Genomic DNA, 14,736 nt, shown 5'->3' with positions numbered 1-14,736 from the left:
CACATGTAGGGTTTTTAATAGAAAATGACAACAGCTTCATAAACTAGCTGGAAGAATCTGTAAAGGAAGTATGACAGGGTAACGCTCTTCACACTCAAAACAGCTACAGTGTGTTTTTATGCAAGGCATCATCTGCTTCAGCTGAGCTCTCAGTGGCAGATTATGGTTAATCACACTAACCCCCATGAGTGTGTATCTTTATCTCAAGAAATGTAAAAATAGAAAGAATAAAGATAAAGACTTGTGTAGTTAGAAAATAGCCTCCCTGTGTCAAATACCACTTCATGGCTTAAGTTTTACTGTATTTACAAAAACTATTCACGTTAAAGTCAGTTTTTTCATTGGTTTCACTGACGTAACAGTAAAAACTATAGGTAATCAAAAGGCATCTTTCTCTTCTCCTGACTCATTCATTAGTAATATATACAGTAAGACTGCAAATCAAACAACAGTGAAGGTACTTTTCAATTACCAGATATTTGTTTGCACATTAGTCACACAAGTAGCAACAGACTAGCAGTCTGACTGTCGCAGTGAGTAACAGAGACTTGCATGATGTGAAGGAAGAGTAAACATGGTGAATGAGGCAGTCTCTCTCAGGAGAGTGATGATTTCTTTCTCATTTGTTTTAATAGCAACAGCTAATTCTGAACTCACAAAAACACTTGTCACTAGAGGTCACATTAAAATTAGGCACAACCAAACTATATTACAAAGAGCTGCTACCTTCAAGTTTAACACTTCATAACACCATTGTCAGTAAACACAGTTTGCAATCTAAAGTATGTTTTACCCAGCAGCGTGCCAACTTTTGTGGATATAATGGTCCACTTTGATGTCAGTGGGTAACATCATTCAGCTCACTAGGGGCACACAGCTAATACTAGTATTAGCATGCTGTATCTACATGGTGGCTAGTATCTAAAGCTAGAGATTCTGGATTTCAAAATCTATGTATATAGGTGAGTAAGTGTAAAGCCAGATGGACAGATGGATGTAAAGTCAAAATCTGAAGTCTGAAGCCCTCGGCTGAACTTCATATCCAAACATCAGAGCTTCCTCATGTTTGTACAGAGGGCCCCATGAAGGTCAGTGGGGGTGAAGGGTTAAGACCCCTCCTGTCTCTACTCACCTCTCGTTCTTCTCTCTGGAGACCAGACGAGACTTCTCCAGGAGATACTTCTCCACCACAGCCCTAGAGATAAGGGAGGGGGGAAGAAGAGGACAAGAAAAAAGGGGAAGAAAAACAATGAGGATGAATCACTTAACACCAAAGGTCACTCAGCTCTGTCCGTCTGTGTGTGTGTGTGTGTGTGTGTGTGTGTGTGTGTGTGTGCATGTGCGTGTGTGTGTTTTCAGGTCATATGTGAAAGTGGCTGGTAATAAAAAATAAGGGGAGGAGCAGGAGGGGAAGTGAGGACAGATGGTCGGAACAATCAAAGAGTGAACAAAGCGTTCAGAAACGCTCAGCTGGATTGTCGCACATCACACATGCCACATAGCAAAATACACACACGTGCCAATGTTAAGGTATTGTATTGTATTGTTATGGTATAGCTGGACACAGGAGACTGGAAGGCTACTGCAGGAGTAGAGGTATGTTTTTTTAGACCACTGCAGTCATGAGATATGCAATTGTAAAAGCAGTGGTATTTCTGCAGCACTCCAGGCCAATGCTATAAAGTTGTCTAAATCAGACTTTATAAGTCAGAGTTGTTTTTTCTATAGCCAGGCAAAAACAACACTGACGCCAGTCCTCATGGCACACTAAGAATAGAGCTGTGCTGTGAGAAACATAGTTGTGTCAATCTGCTAAAACCGCAGAAACGACTATGGACAGATTAACTGGGATCAAGTTCATACATCTTCTGAAATCATCTGTTAGTTTGAGAAACGTTTTCCCTCTCCCTTTTTCTCAGAATAGTCTGCACTGCACGTTCTATGCAAGAAGTTCATTTTATAGATATTCTGAAAATGTTGGGGTGTGATTTGTTGTAGAGGTCATGGCTACAGATACAGCCATAAATATCATTTAACCGTAATTTACAAAGGGTAAAGATAAATCTTTAACGAGGCATGTTCAAGATGTTTTTGACAGGACAGCAGCGTGTGATGTGTCCTGAGTAACTGACAGGCTTTTACAGGCCATTAGGCTGTCCTTTGAACAAGGTCGAACCAGATGCCGGCATTCTGTACAGGCGTTGATGATGTCAATGGCTTTAAAACATGTATGGATATTGAAATAAATGTAGGTAGTTGGACACTGGCTCTCATGATATACTGTACACTTTTATATTTGTATTTTCATGTATTTTGAGCATCAAACCGGATGGTGAATGAATGTAAAGGGCCACCACAGGACACAATATGTGAAGCTACTCTTTGGCTTACCTTTGGTATCGAATGCTACAGTAATGCTGTTATCAAAAGACAATACTGAATTCTACTGTATTAGTGTCATTAAAAAATATATAAAAATATTAAAAAATATAGTATTTTATTTTGTCTGTAGGAATGTTGACGGGAGGCTATACAGTACATCTGTCAGCATATACCAGAGGAGTAAGAGAACAACACATACATACTGTACAGAGACCTAAAACTGATTGCATGTTCATGTTCAGACACACCACCTCCTCTTTACACCCCCTCTAAAGTGTGTGTTCCTTATCGTTCTGCACTGTGTCGCTCAGAGCCCAGTGAGGATGGATTAGCCAGACAGAGACCCAGAGAGAGAGAGAGAGAGAGAGAGAGAGAGAGAGAGAGAAGAGACAGAGAGAGAGAGAGAGTGTAAAAATGTCCTGTCTGTCAGTTAGTCAGTCTGCTCAGAAAGCAGAGCAGAGCGGAACAGCAGCCTTCCTTTTGTTAATCTTCTCTATTGACTGTCTGAATGGCTGCCACTGGAGATTGAGAGATAGACAGGCAGCCTTTGTTCAGTCTACAGAGCAGAGCTGTTGAGCCCAACACTTCACGGAAGTGAAGCAGAGGACTACACTAGCACACAAACTAAGCAAAATATTTTAGTTTACTAACATTCATTTGCCTAAGTAGGTTCACTTTGCAGCACAGAAGCATCAGTCAGCTAAAATTAACACTCCTGATTGGATTACAGACCCTTCTCAGGGTAACCAATTCTATAGAGCATGATGAGACCTGGTGCCATTAGGGGATAATCAGGTTGGGGAGGCCCATTGACAGTGGAGCTGAGCAGCTGTCGCAGCTGGCATTCACATGTTTCAAATCACAATATATTTCTATTACACAACTTTTGCATAACACCAGCATTAGACATCTCATCCTATTAGTATCTACTGTGAATCTTGTACTGAATATTCTTCTGCAGCCCTTCAGCTTTTGTCTTCTCCACAGTCATATCACATGTTCTCTTTTTCTTTTAAGACACAGTATTTAGCAGCTGTTTCCCCCCTCCTGATGAGGAAATGAGGAAGTGACATGGCTAACCAGACTTTGAAGCAGCACCTAACCAGAGTCTGACTGCTGAGAAAAAGGAAGGACATGCTTGTGGTTGAAAGTTTCAATCCACACACATACACACACACAGAGCTCAGAAAAGGATCCACATGACCAGTCATAAAAGAGCAAAGAGGAAGGTACAGGGCCTAGAGGACCCTGATGGGGATATAGAACTCAAAAACAATCATTCTAATGTTCCTTTATGGTGTTGCAGTGCAGACGAAGTCAATGTGAAGTGACTTGACTTTGTGTGAGGTCTTCTTGAAAGTGCTTGGTTGTAAACAATCACACACACACAAAACACACAAACAAAACACACATGCACCCGCTGTTAATTACTCACCCTCTGACCACTCCACTCTCCAGATAATTAACCTGGATGAATTTACCAAAGCGGCTGGAGTTGTTGTTGTGTGCTGTCTTGGCGTTCCCAAAGGCCTGGCAGGGACGACAGGAGAGGACAGAAACACAGGGTAAGTTAAAGGGCATGAGGTCAAAAACATGCAGTGCATTATGGTCATGTTTCTACTCAATTCATATTAATCTTTTCTAATCCAATAAAATTATGAACCTGATGAGTACAATATAGTACCTTTAAATAAAACAATGATATATGTGAAAGACAACACAATTTAAAACATTAAGAAGAAGACTGTTTGCAATTCTGGACCAGAGACTTGTGTCTTGGAGACCATATAAGGCTTAATTCAAATCTTTAAGTCTTGACTGCTTGTGCCCCAGAATTTTATGCTGTCTTTCTGCTCATTGTTAATGTTTTGAAACTCAACTGTGACCTTTGTTGAGTTTTAAACGGAAGTGCTGTTGGGTGCAACACAATCTGGGAGTGGCGAGCTCATCTATCAGCGCCCTCACTGAAGTCAACAACAACAACCATAACAAATCACCATGACAACAAAGAAACTAGATAGTCAAAAGGTTAGATCTTGTTTTTAAACAGCAGCTGAGAGTGCAGAAGGGGGTGGGACTGTGTGAGTATGTGTGTGTGTGTGTGTGTGTGTGTGTGTGTGAGCATGCTTGTGTGTTTGTATATGTTGGAGGTCTTAGGAGGGGGCGAGCATCTGCAGCTCGTTGTCCCCTCTTGCCCTCCTCTCACTCTCCCCCCATCCATCTTTCTTTTCTTTCCTCCTTTCTTTCCTCTCTTCAAGACCTTTTCCCTCATTCTCTTGTTCAGTGTGTGTGTGTTTGAGAGTTAAAGAGGGAGAAAGAGAGCATAGGTCAGTGATGATAAATGAGGTCGGGACAGCCATTCTGTAGAGCAGCGTCACACCAGAAACTGACACAGAGAGGACCGGGGTTGTTCCGCAGGCATCAGGCTGATGCCAACCGAGCTAGGGGCACACAGAGCCCAGCCACCATGCCTCTCTGAGGGGCCCTGTTTATTGCATTGACACGGTAACAGAATAGCACTCTCTCTTTCTTCCTGATGCACATGCTCACATGGTTACAGATACACACACACACACACACACACACACACACACTTAACAAAAGGCCACCGCAGGGGAAGTTGATTCAGTGAATGTTAAATAGGAGTCACATTGTATCTCCCAAAGCAGTTGCAGGGTGAATTCGATACAGTGGTCTTGGGGCTGATGAGAGTTAGAGGGAGAGATTCCTTGGGATGGACCGTTGGCCTACTTTCATTTCTGCTGCTCAAGTAGACCTTATATCTAAATTTTTTTGCACCTTTTTCTCAGTGCACTGAAAACTTTAAACCAAAATGTGATTCCAAAATATTTTTGAGACCTGAGGGAAGTATGAGGCAAGAGTTGTAACGTTACAGTGAATTAAGAAACAGATGCAGTTGTTTCTTATCTGTGACCAGAATTATCCACCTTCATCTTAACCTGGATTTCCTCAGTCAAGGCTCCCACCCAGCTTATCACTGGGCTCTCTCTCTTTTATTACACACACACTACCACTCTGGTATCATTCTATGTGTGTATTTAGTTGTATATATGCCGATATATGATGTGTAAAATTGTACATTTACTTATTCAGGTGTTGCCTGTGTTAAACAATGCCATCACTTGTGTTCCAGGTTTGAGGGTCTGTAAGTGTGTTTTGGCGTTGACACTCCAAGTGTCTCACTGCTCAATGCTGCCCACTGTGTCCAGTACTGTTCTCAAAACCCTGCAGCAAGGAACACAAAACCTTGGGAAATCTCTGCAAAGCCCAGGCCGCTGCACCATGGAGGGAATGCTAAACATGTCACAGCATCTTTCGTATTCGAACTTGCCCATGAGCAGACGATCTGATTGGCTGAAGGCTCAGCAGGTATGGGGAAGCGGACCGACAGCTTGTCGAACCGTGTCCATGGAAAGACGTGGTCTAATTTGTATTCTTACGAAATAGGGGCTGCTCTCAAGGAGTTCATCGAAGGAAAACAAGGAAGGGAGAGTGAAAAGCAGAGAAAGGAAGAGAGGGAGGGGGACATAGAGAAAGCAGGGCCGTTGGCAGTGTGTACATGTCTGCATGTTACATATCCAGTGATCATTTCATGACGTACAACACCGTCTTAGCTGATTCCTCTCTGCGGTGAGCAGGCTTCTCTGGCAGCCCTGTCTCCTGTACATTTCCACTTCAACAGAGCCAGACCTACCCAAATGAAGTCTCACATCCCCATTCAGCCCCTTCCTATACACACACACTTCTCCTTAAAAACCAAACTTGGGGAGTGTCGATATAATAGTGCAGTTTATGAGTTGTTTGTCTCAGCAAGCAAGTGTGGCAGAGACATGAAAGTATAAATTATATACTTTAAAAAAGGCATTACATTTTAGGTGTAGCATAAACGTGTACAAACATGAGCGATCTGTGTAAGGACACAGCCTGATGTTGTATACAAGATTAGATGTTCACAGAAACAACTAATTTAAGTCTGCTGTGTTGACTCATGAGTGTCACACTTCCCTCAACATTTATGTAGCAACTCCTATAAGTCACTTCTGTGATGATCTGAGAGCATTACAGTTTGTAGGTTTTTTTAAGCAACATGCTTTCAACAAAAGTCAGAGAAAAGTGAAAAACTTTCACAAACTTTCAGTTGGTGCTTGGGTACTAGGACTATGACAGTGAGGCTCTACTGCATCCTTTAAAGTCCAGCTGCTCAAAAGAGCTTCAGTTAAACGTTTCCACAGGCGCTGCCAAGGCCCCGACACTGACACCTCACTTCAGCATGGATACACTCACAAAAAGACTCTAAATAGTCCAACCGCCACAAAGACAGTTCCCACATTCTCAGAGGGCAACGGCAGGCGCACAAGCAAAAATTCATCAAACCTCTAGACGGACAGGCTCACTCATTCAGCTACACCCACAACTATATCAGTCATGTCCTTGAAGCCCTCAAGTTTATATACTCTTCAATTACAGGTTAAACTAGAGAACCAAGCAGCAGGGTAATATAATGACTGGTGGCTGCAATGTTAAGGCAAAACAGCAATAGTACTTAGTGAGAAAATAATCACTGTTTGTTGTCGTGTATGAATGTGAAAAGTGCTATGGCGAGCTCACATGATGTTGGCAGTGATTGAATGCAACCATGTCTCTACAAAGTTCCCCCTCTATGCTTGGCCTTGCTTCAAGCCGCCACTATATCCCACCAACTACATTTTAACCCCCCAAGCTTAACTCAACTGAATTGTTAACAAAGAATTGATTCTTTGAGGTACAATAATGGCGTCAATAGCGCTCAGAGGGGCTAGTGCTTCAATTCAATAACAGAGAATGTTCCAATGTATGCAGTTCTACTGAACCACTTCAGGAATTTACTGTATGAAGTCACAAACAAATAATATTTCTCAAATCTTTATTTCTTATGTTGAGCAGAATGGCATGGCACTGTTCTCTGTTATAGAAGAAATGACTTGCAGTCACGGAAATAATACAATAATAATGTGCTAGATGACACTTCACACCACACCAAGTCCAGCAATAAAATAATCAACCAAACAATGATTAATTTGGGATTTGCTGCGTTTCTCTGTTATACATCATGTTAAATTGCACAAAACACGCACGATGATGTTACTTTGATCTCTGAGAAATTGTTAATTATTAAATAGGCAAAGATTATAGATGAACTGATAATGACAACAATGGTTATAGCTAAAGCATAAATATTGTACATATTGTCTATATCTGTATGTTGCTGTTTGCAGATCTGTATGTTTCTGTGTTCTACTGTAAATGATTACAAATGACTTTTGACACAGTAAAGCATGTATGAACTGTATTAGTCAAGTTATCACATAACAGCTACACACCAGTAAATCAACTCCAGTGGAAAACAAACTAACTTATGTTGGATGACAGCATAGTGGAAATAAAAGTGGTGTTATAGTGGTGGTTGGGAGAAGAAAAACTGTAATTGCATCAGTGTACAATGGTTGATTGTAATAGATTTATTATTAGCAAATGCTGGAAAGCAAATCAGACACTTTCATGCAATAACTTAATGGGAAAGGCTGTGAAATGCCCAATTGCACATGGGATCAACGGAACAATGTAAACACCACATGGAAAAGAGCTAACTCTGAAGTATATTAACGTCATCAGAATTACAAAAACAACACGAGACAAACAAAGCTCAACAGAGAGAAAGAGCCCAAATGTCAGTTTCATAATCCAGTGCATAAAAATCTATATTTTATAGACAGACATCTAAAAATACTGATACACACACAATGAACTGACAAACAATAACAGCTGTCACAAACTGACAAGGTCACAAAGGAGTCATTATGTACACCACTGACCATAATCCAGTGGAGCACACAGTTTTAAATGTATTACTTAATAAATTCAAATATCAGTACAAGAGTTTCAGCAATGGTTGAGGCGTATTTAGTCTGAACATCACAGACCACACAGGCATTTCACCATCAAGAGTATACATCATGTGTGATTACCCAACTAACCACTGAACATTAGGCTGCAATTCACTATGGCAACATGAACTACAACTGTGCACCAATAGAGTCAGTCAAATTATAACTTTTCTGCAACCTTAAAAATGTTGGGCAGTTGATAAAATTCACCCTTTCTCTATAAAAGGTGGGGCTGCTGAATTGTCTTACAGGCTGGACACACTGAATGCGTGTGCAGCGCTGCTGCGTAGCTTTACCTCTCGCTTTTCATTTCGCCCTCCATGTTAACAGGTTAGACCGTTCACACTGGATGCATTAGACGCGCTTCTCATGCGCGTGTCAAGCATAGGTGCTGTGTCACGTGATCTAGAGATTTGGAGTCTTTTTCTACCGCGACACGTGGTTCTCGGCAAAAACAAACCTGAAAACGACCTGTAGACACTCATGTCCACATCATACCAGCATTTCACTACATTTTTAATGTCTGTATGTGTAGAATATGTCACAGACATGAAGACAATACACCCAACATTTTCTTTTTTTTTTACCTTTGACTTTTCTTTCACTTTCTATCTCTCCCTCCCTCCCTCTCTTTCCCCCTTGTGCTTTCTCACTCATTCAAAGGGGACAAAAGAAAACCACGTCATCATACTTATTGATAATTATCAAAGGCTACAGCAGCAGCACAGCTGCCACGCAGCCTACGTGAACACAAATGCGCAAGTGAGCAGCAGCAGCTCAGCCGCCATGCAGTACACAGGCATCCAGTGCGTCCAGCCTGTTACCTGTAAGATTGCAGTTATTTGTAAGGTGTGTATAGTTTGTGACGATTATCTTAGCTGGAATAAGTTGGTCCATACCGTACTCATGCTCACATGTCCATACCGTAGTCTGTATGTATGTAAAAACAAACATTATTTTTTGCCTGTTATCCAGCAGTGGTTTGTATCTTGATCTATCTTTTCGTGATCACACAAGTGGTTGCCGTCTAAAACATCTTTGCTTGGGGCATCAACAGCATCTAAATCCAGTATTATCACATTACTTCACTGTAATCTTTGCTATACACTACGTCCGCTGTCCAGGCCTGAAGCTGAATATTAGTTTCACTCCAGGGAAAGATGTTTATGACATTACCTTTGATGATGCAAACAGTTGGCAGAAAACTGTAACAAAACAAATCGTACCTCCTCTATAAGATTTGTGCTTAGAAGTCTACGTGGCCAAGTTTCGGAGTAACATATACAAAAACCTCACAAATGAGGCTATGGTACAATGTGCAGAAAGCAAACTTGAAATTAAAAATTTTCATCTGTCATTGCACAGTTTACCTATGACAAAACAGGGCAGAATTTGCAAAACCGATTTAGAAATTTCTGTTTTCAAGAAATGTCCAAATTATTTGGTCTACTGTCTGTATGCATACATAACAGAGGGTCAAGTAATGAAGATGTAAGAGGTACAAAGTTGGAATTGTCTGAATAAAGTTTTCGAGCACCAGTTTTGCTCCTCTTGTGGTCTGGTGTTTTACCAGATTGGAGTCTTTTCAAGCAGCTCCACCCATGTCTAGATGGGTACCACATCAAACTTCAGCTTGTGGTGCGGTCAGAGTACCATGAATAGACCCTGAAGTGGCCTGTAGCATGCTGCTACATGTAGGCTGTGTTTGGCTTGTGAGGAAGAGCAGTTTCTGGTCTTCAATATGATTCTGAATGGTGTGATTACACTAAAGCCTTTGTATACTGTGTGTGTGTGTTTGTGTGTGTGTGAAATGAATGACACGTGTGCATGACGCAGTGACTTAAACTCAGTAATGCCAGCTTTTCCCAGACTCGTACACAATGCCACCCAGCCTGACCAAATATAGCTGAGGAATAAAGAGGTGCAACCCATAACTAAGAGATAAACAATGGCTCAGCAGACTGAATGGCCAGCTACTCCTCTGCACTTCCTGAACAACAATACAATACTTTGGTGTATCCACACCCCTCAAGGCCCTGAGCTAGCGGCAGGGAGAACTACTGCTGTTACTTCCCGTGTCGTAGCTGCTTCCTGTTAAAAAGGGTTCCGGATGATAGGAACTTCCTGTCTGAAGTGGTGAGACAGAGTGGCATGGAAGAGGCTGGGGACTTAATAAAAGACCGTAGGGGTTGGCTTCAGCTGAAAGGCTATAAATCGTCTCACACGTTGGTCTTGAAATTATTTTCTCCTCACCAATTACATCTGTAATGTTACTGACTGGACAGGAGACAAAAAGGTTATGACTGACATCATTTACACCAAAAGATTTTTATATTTATGAATGACCAAGAAAACCCTGCAGGCTTCTTAACGAAACAGCTTTTTCATGTTAGAAAGTGGTATTATTATATTATTATTTAGTTCATCTTTATCTTTGGAGGACCCTGAAATTTTCAGTCAATTTTGCCTGATGATATTCAGAATGCTGCACAGACTAGAGTGGCAATGTTGAACCTATTCAGGCCTGTTATTCCATTATTAGGTCCTATGATTGTCCTTACAACTTGTCAAATTTTACTTTTAAGAGCATGGATGGAGCTCCATGTGGCTTTAGGGTTTCTGCAGGTTTCGACAAATTAATTTGAGACTTTTAAAGACATTTTTGAGACTACTGTGAAAGCAATTGAATACCTATTTCAAGTTTAAACTGGAAAAACAAAAATGTAAAGAAAGTCTAAGAATTGTTTGTAAAGTAAATTAATTTATTCACACTCAACATGAACATTCAACTGTAAATAACTACACAGAACAATATTGGATGACGGCAGGCATTTGCTGGTGGCTTTTCATGGCTTTATGCTTTGCTGACTTCCCATGCAACTTCCCATGCTCTGATAAACTCTGATGGGGCTGCAAAGTCATCAGTGGTTATCGGTTCCATATGGGTTTAATTGTGTAAGTTTCTTCGGGAATGATCAACAAAATCCCCCCTCCCAAAAAACACACTTAAAATTGAGACTGAAGTTGATGCAACTTTACAAAAGTAACTTGCAATCCATTTTTAAAACCTGTCAAAATGATAGTTCTCTTTAAGGCTTTTAAAAACATTTTAAGGCCTAAAGTTCAGATTGTTGCATTTAAATCTAGTATATTTTAAACCTATTATAAGCACATCAAGAAAATATTAGTGTAACAGTCTTCTGATAAATACACCAGGCCAAGAAAAACTTGATCGGTGCAGTACTTTCCTACTATTAACACATAAATCCAATATATTGCCTGCCTTGTGTTCGCCAACTGTTTGCAACAGAGGAGGGCCCTGTCTGCATTAAGAATAAACAGGCTTCAAAGCCTGGCAAATGAAAACAGAAATACTAAAAGAACAACGTAACATCAACCAGTCAGACCAGTTCAGTGAAATACTCACTGAGAGCTGGTGAGTTGTCCTACAGGTAGCAGCCTTATTTGTTCAAACATTTGTACAATGTATTAAGGGCAAACTCTTCTTTACCTGCATTATTTTCAAGACAAAAGAAGGAAATTTGAAGAACAGAAAAGAAAAGAATATAGAATAGAATGAAGTGGCACAATGAATTAAAGTAGAACACGGCTTTCCCACACGGTTTCAGGTTGGAGCCATTCAATCTGCCAGCAACACAGCACTCAGTCCAGCACCACAAACGATGATCTCATCTCCTCAAAATGTGTGACCCAGGCCTGCAGACCTCCCCTATAGCTTGAGGAGACACACAGACACACAGACACACACACTTTCCACCACTGTAACCTGATCAGCATCTAGGACAAAAAAGAGCCAAATAAAATCCTTTTATCTCAGTAAAAATTCCTCCATTTTGGTTCATGTGTCTAAAGATAGCACTCTACACTCGATATGTAATGCCTTGACTGGAACTTGTCAGGGAGGAACCACAAGAGGTAGACCATTTGTGTGAAGAGAAACTGCAGGGGACATAATTTCAGAGGAGTTATTGCTTCCTCTGTAAAGCGACTTTTGTTTCATGTCAGCCATCTTATGAATGTGCTGCATAGGCTGGTGGCTGTTGTCAAAACAGAATCTATTCACATAAACTAACTTGTCTCTGAGGTTCATAACAGTGTGGAAAAACATTTAAAGTTACTGTCTCTGCTTATGGTTTACATGTGTAAATTTAGATGCAATAATGCTGCAAGAGGGACTGTACAGCTGTTCAATAGCCAGGATGATTGACTGACTGGTCACAGATGGAATCCAACTTCCACTTCCTCCACTGACCAGGCCAACAAAGACCGAACTCGACTCCCTGTCTGCCACTGCAACCACAACTTTAGACTGGGCTAACACACACACACACACAGACACAGACACACACAGACACACAGAAACACAGACACACACACACACACACACACCATTCTAGGAGTGAACAGCAGAGTGGCAGTGTGTCTGCCAAAGGGACCAGAACTCTGCTGATGGAGGGGAAAATCTCTCCATCCCTCCTGCCCCCCCTTCCCTCGATCAACCGCCCGGAACCAAAGACTCTGACAGACTGACACACATCAAGGGACCAACGCTTTACTTATTCAAATGCATCTCAAAGCAGCAGCAGCAGTTCTGTGAGTGAAGGTTCCAGTACTGAGTCAGAGGGTCTGGAGACGACCGAGAAGTGACAGATGATGGATGGATACACCGTGTCTGCAAGTTGTTGTGGCAGCTCACCCTCTCTATTCTTGCCATGAAGCCTCAAGCCAATAGCTTGTGGCCAATTCAGTTTAATTTTGTTCGATTTCAGAGTACTGCTTGTTCCAGTGAATTAACAGATCGAGAGGTTTTTGCTTTTCAGCACCGTTTTGTACTTTGAATAAACCACATTCCACATACAGCTTTTCTGGCTAAAGGTCTATTTTTAGCCACTCTACTGCGAAATAAAACAGAAAAATGTGCAGAGGAGATTTACTTCCAGATCAACTGAGAGTTATTAGTTCCCCACACCAAGGATGGCTATTAAACTGAAACTTGAAGTACTGGGATTTCTGCTTTTTTCTACATGGTATTCAGGTGATTGTGCAGAGATAAGCAGGCTTCCCAGTCTGATATTTACTCTGCAGCCTCAGGCAGAACTACATTTTATCTTTTCTCCTTCCATATAACTCAAATCACAAACATAAATCCAGATTACATCGCTGACAGGAAGCACTCTCAAGTTTAATATGACCAGAGGACACACACTTGCATGCCACTCTGTACACCCCACACACGCAACATTGTGGTCAATTCAGCTGAGCCAGAGCTGCAGGGCAGTTGAAAATATGTAAGTGGAGTTAAATTTATAGTGATGGAGGATGCAGAGTACAATGTGAGACACTACTCACAATGAGCTACTGCTTAGACCAGAGCTTTGCAGTGGTAGTAATATGAATGTTGCAAATGAGCTCACAATAATAAGCCTGCTGGAGGTCTGACCAGAGGTAAATTCTTCCATATGTGAAAGTGGAGGAGACCCCGTTTCTCATTACAGGAATGAAAACTGACCTAAATTAAGTCAACTCTGTTCTTTGCCACGTTGCTCAGGGATTAAACTCAATACTCTGTGATAACTTACCTTTCATGATGCAACTGTTATTTTTTTTAAACAATGTAAAAGCTTACAGATGTCTGCCTGTCTGCATGTTTTTGGACGTGCCTTTTTCATCACCAAACACAGAGAGCTGTAGTTTAGTACGAGCCCTGGCTATTTAACTGTCTGTGGAATAAAGATACCCTGAGAAGCCTTACAGACCGGTGGCACCCCGTACAGTATCTGTTTCTAAATGCCAAGCATACAATAGTATTTTTACAGCTGACTAAAAGGAAAACACATTCTCATTTGACAGGACAGTGCCAAATTTAGTAAATACAGGGCTCTGGGGCTCAACTTTGTGACTAATCATTTTTATTGGTCGCACCAGTGTGCCTGATATTCAGTAAGTCTGTTTAAAAAAAAAAGTAGCCTTTAAAAATATTTTTTGACAACTGGATGTTTAGACAGTTGCCTTGAACAAATAGTAGCCTAGCAACACGATTCTGTATTTTATTTTTTCCGCATATATTAGGATTTTATGTGCATTGTCTGTGTATATGTGCTTGTGTGAGACCAGGCCCTGTACAGCACCTACATTCCTTGCATGCAAATGAGAGAAATTGTGAGATATTACAACCTTATAACATAGTTGTCTTCAGTTTTAATTTGGCTATTGATTAGTTTTCTATCACGAAAAATGCTGCGGTGCCAGTTTCACCTGTCCCTGAGCCTTAAAGGCCCAGCCCAGACCCGAAATCATCAGCGGAAATAACCGTTCCACATGTCCCCTGTCCAAAGGTGCCTAACCCTCACTAAACAGTTGAGGTTATTGTTATTTTTTGTTGCGTATG

General features: G+C 41.1%; 1 protein-coding gene across 4 annotated transcripts in view; it reads right to left on the bottom strand.

Moving 5' to 3' along the window:
* The window catches only part of LOC141004388 (myosin IXB), a 59,388-nt gene that overhangs the window by 20,241 nt on the left and 24,411 nt on the right, over positions 1-14,736 (bottom strand). For all 4 annotated transcript variants that reach the window (XM_073475843.1, XM_073475844.1, XM_073475846.1 and 1 more), the window contains exons 5-6: positions 3,818-3,912; positions 1,133-1,195 (exon numbers count right to left, since the gene is read on the bottom strand). In XM_073475843.1, the coding sequence (XP_073331944.1) occupies positions 1,133-1,195; positions 3,818-3,912 (158 nt within the window). The remainder of the gene's footprint in view (positions 1-1,132; positions 1,196-3,817; positions 3,913-14,736) is intronic.

The sequence above is a fragment of the Pagrus major genome, chromosome 11, assembly GCF_040436345.1.
Source record: "Pagrus major chromosome 11, Pma_NU_1.0".
Taxonomy (NCBI): domain Eukaryota; kingdom Metazoa; phylum Chordata; class Actinopteri; order Spariformes; family Sparidae; genus Pagrus; species Pagrus major.
This window is presented reverse-complemented; position numbering and strand designations above follow the sequence as displayed.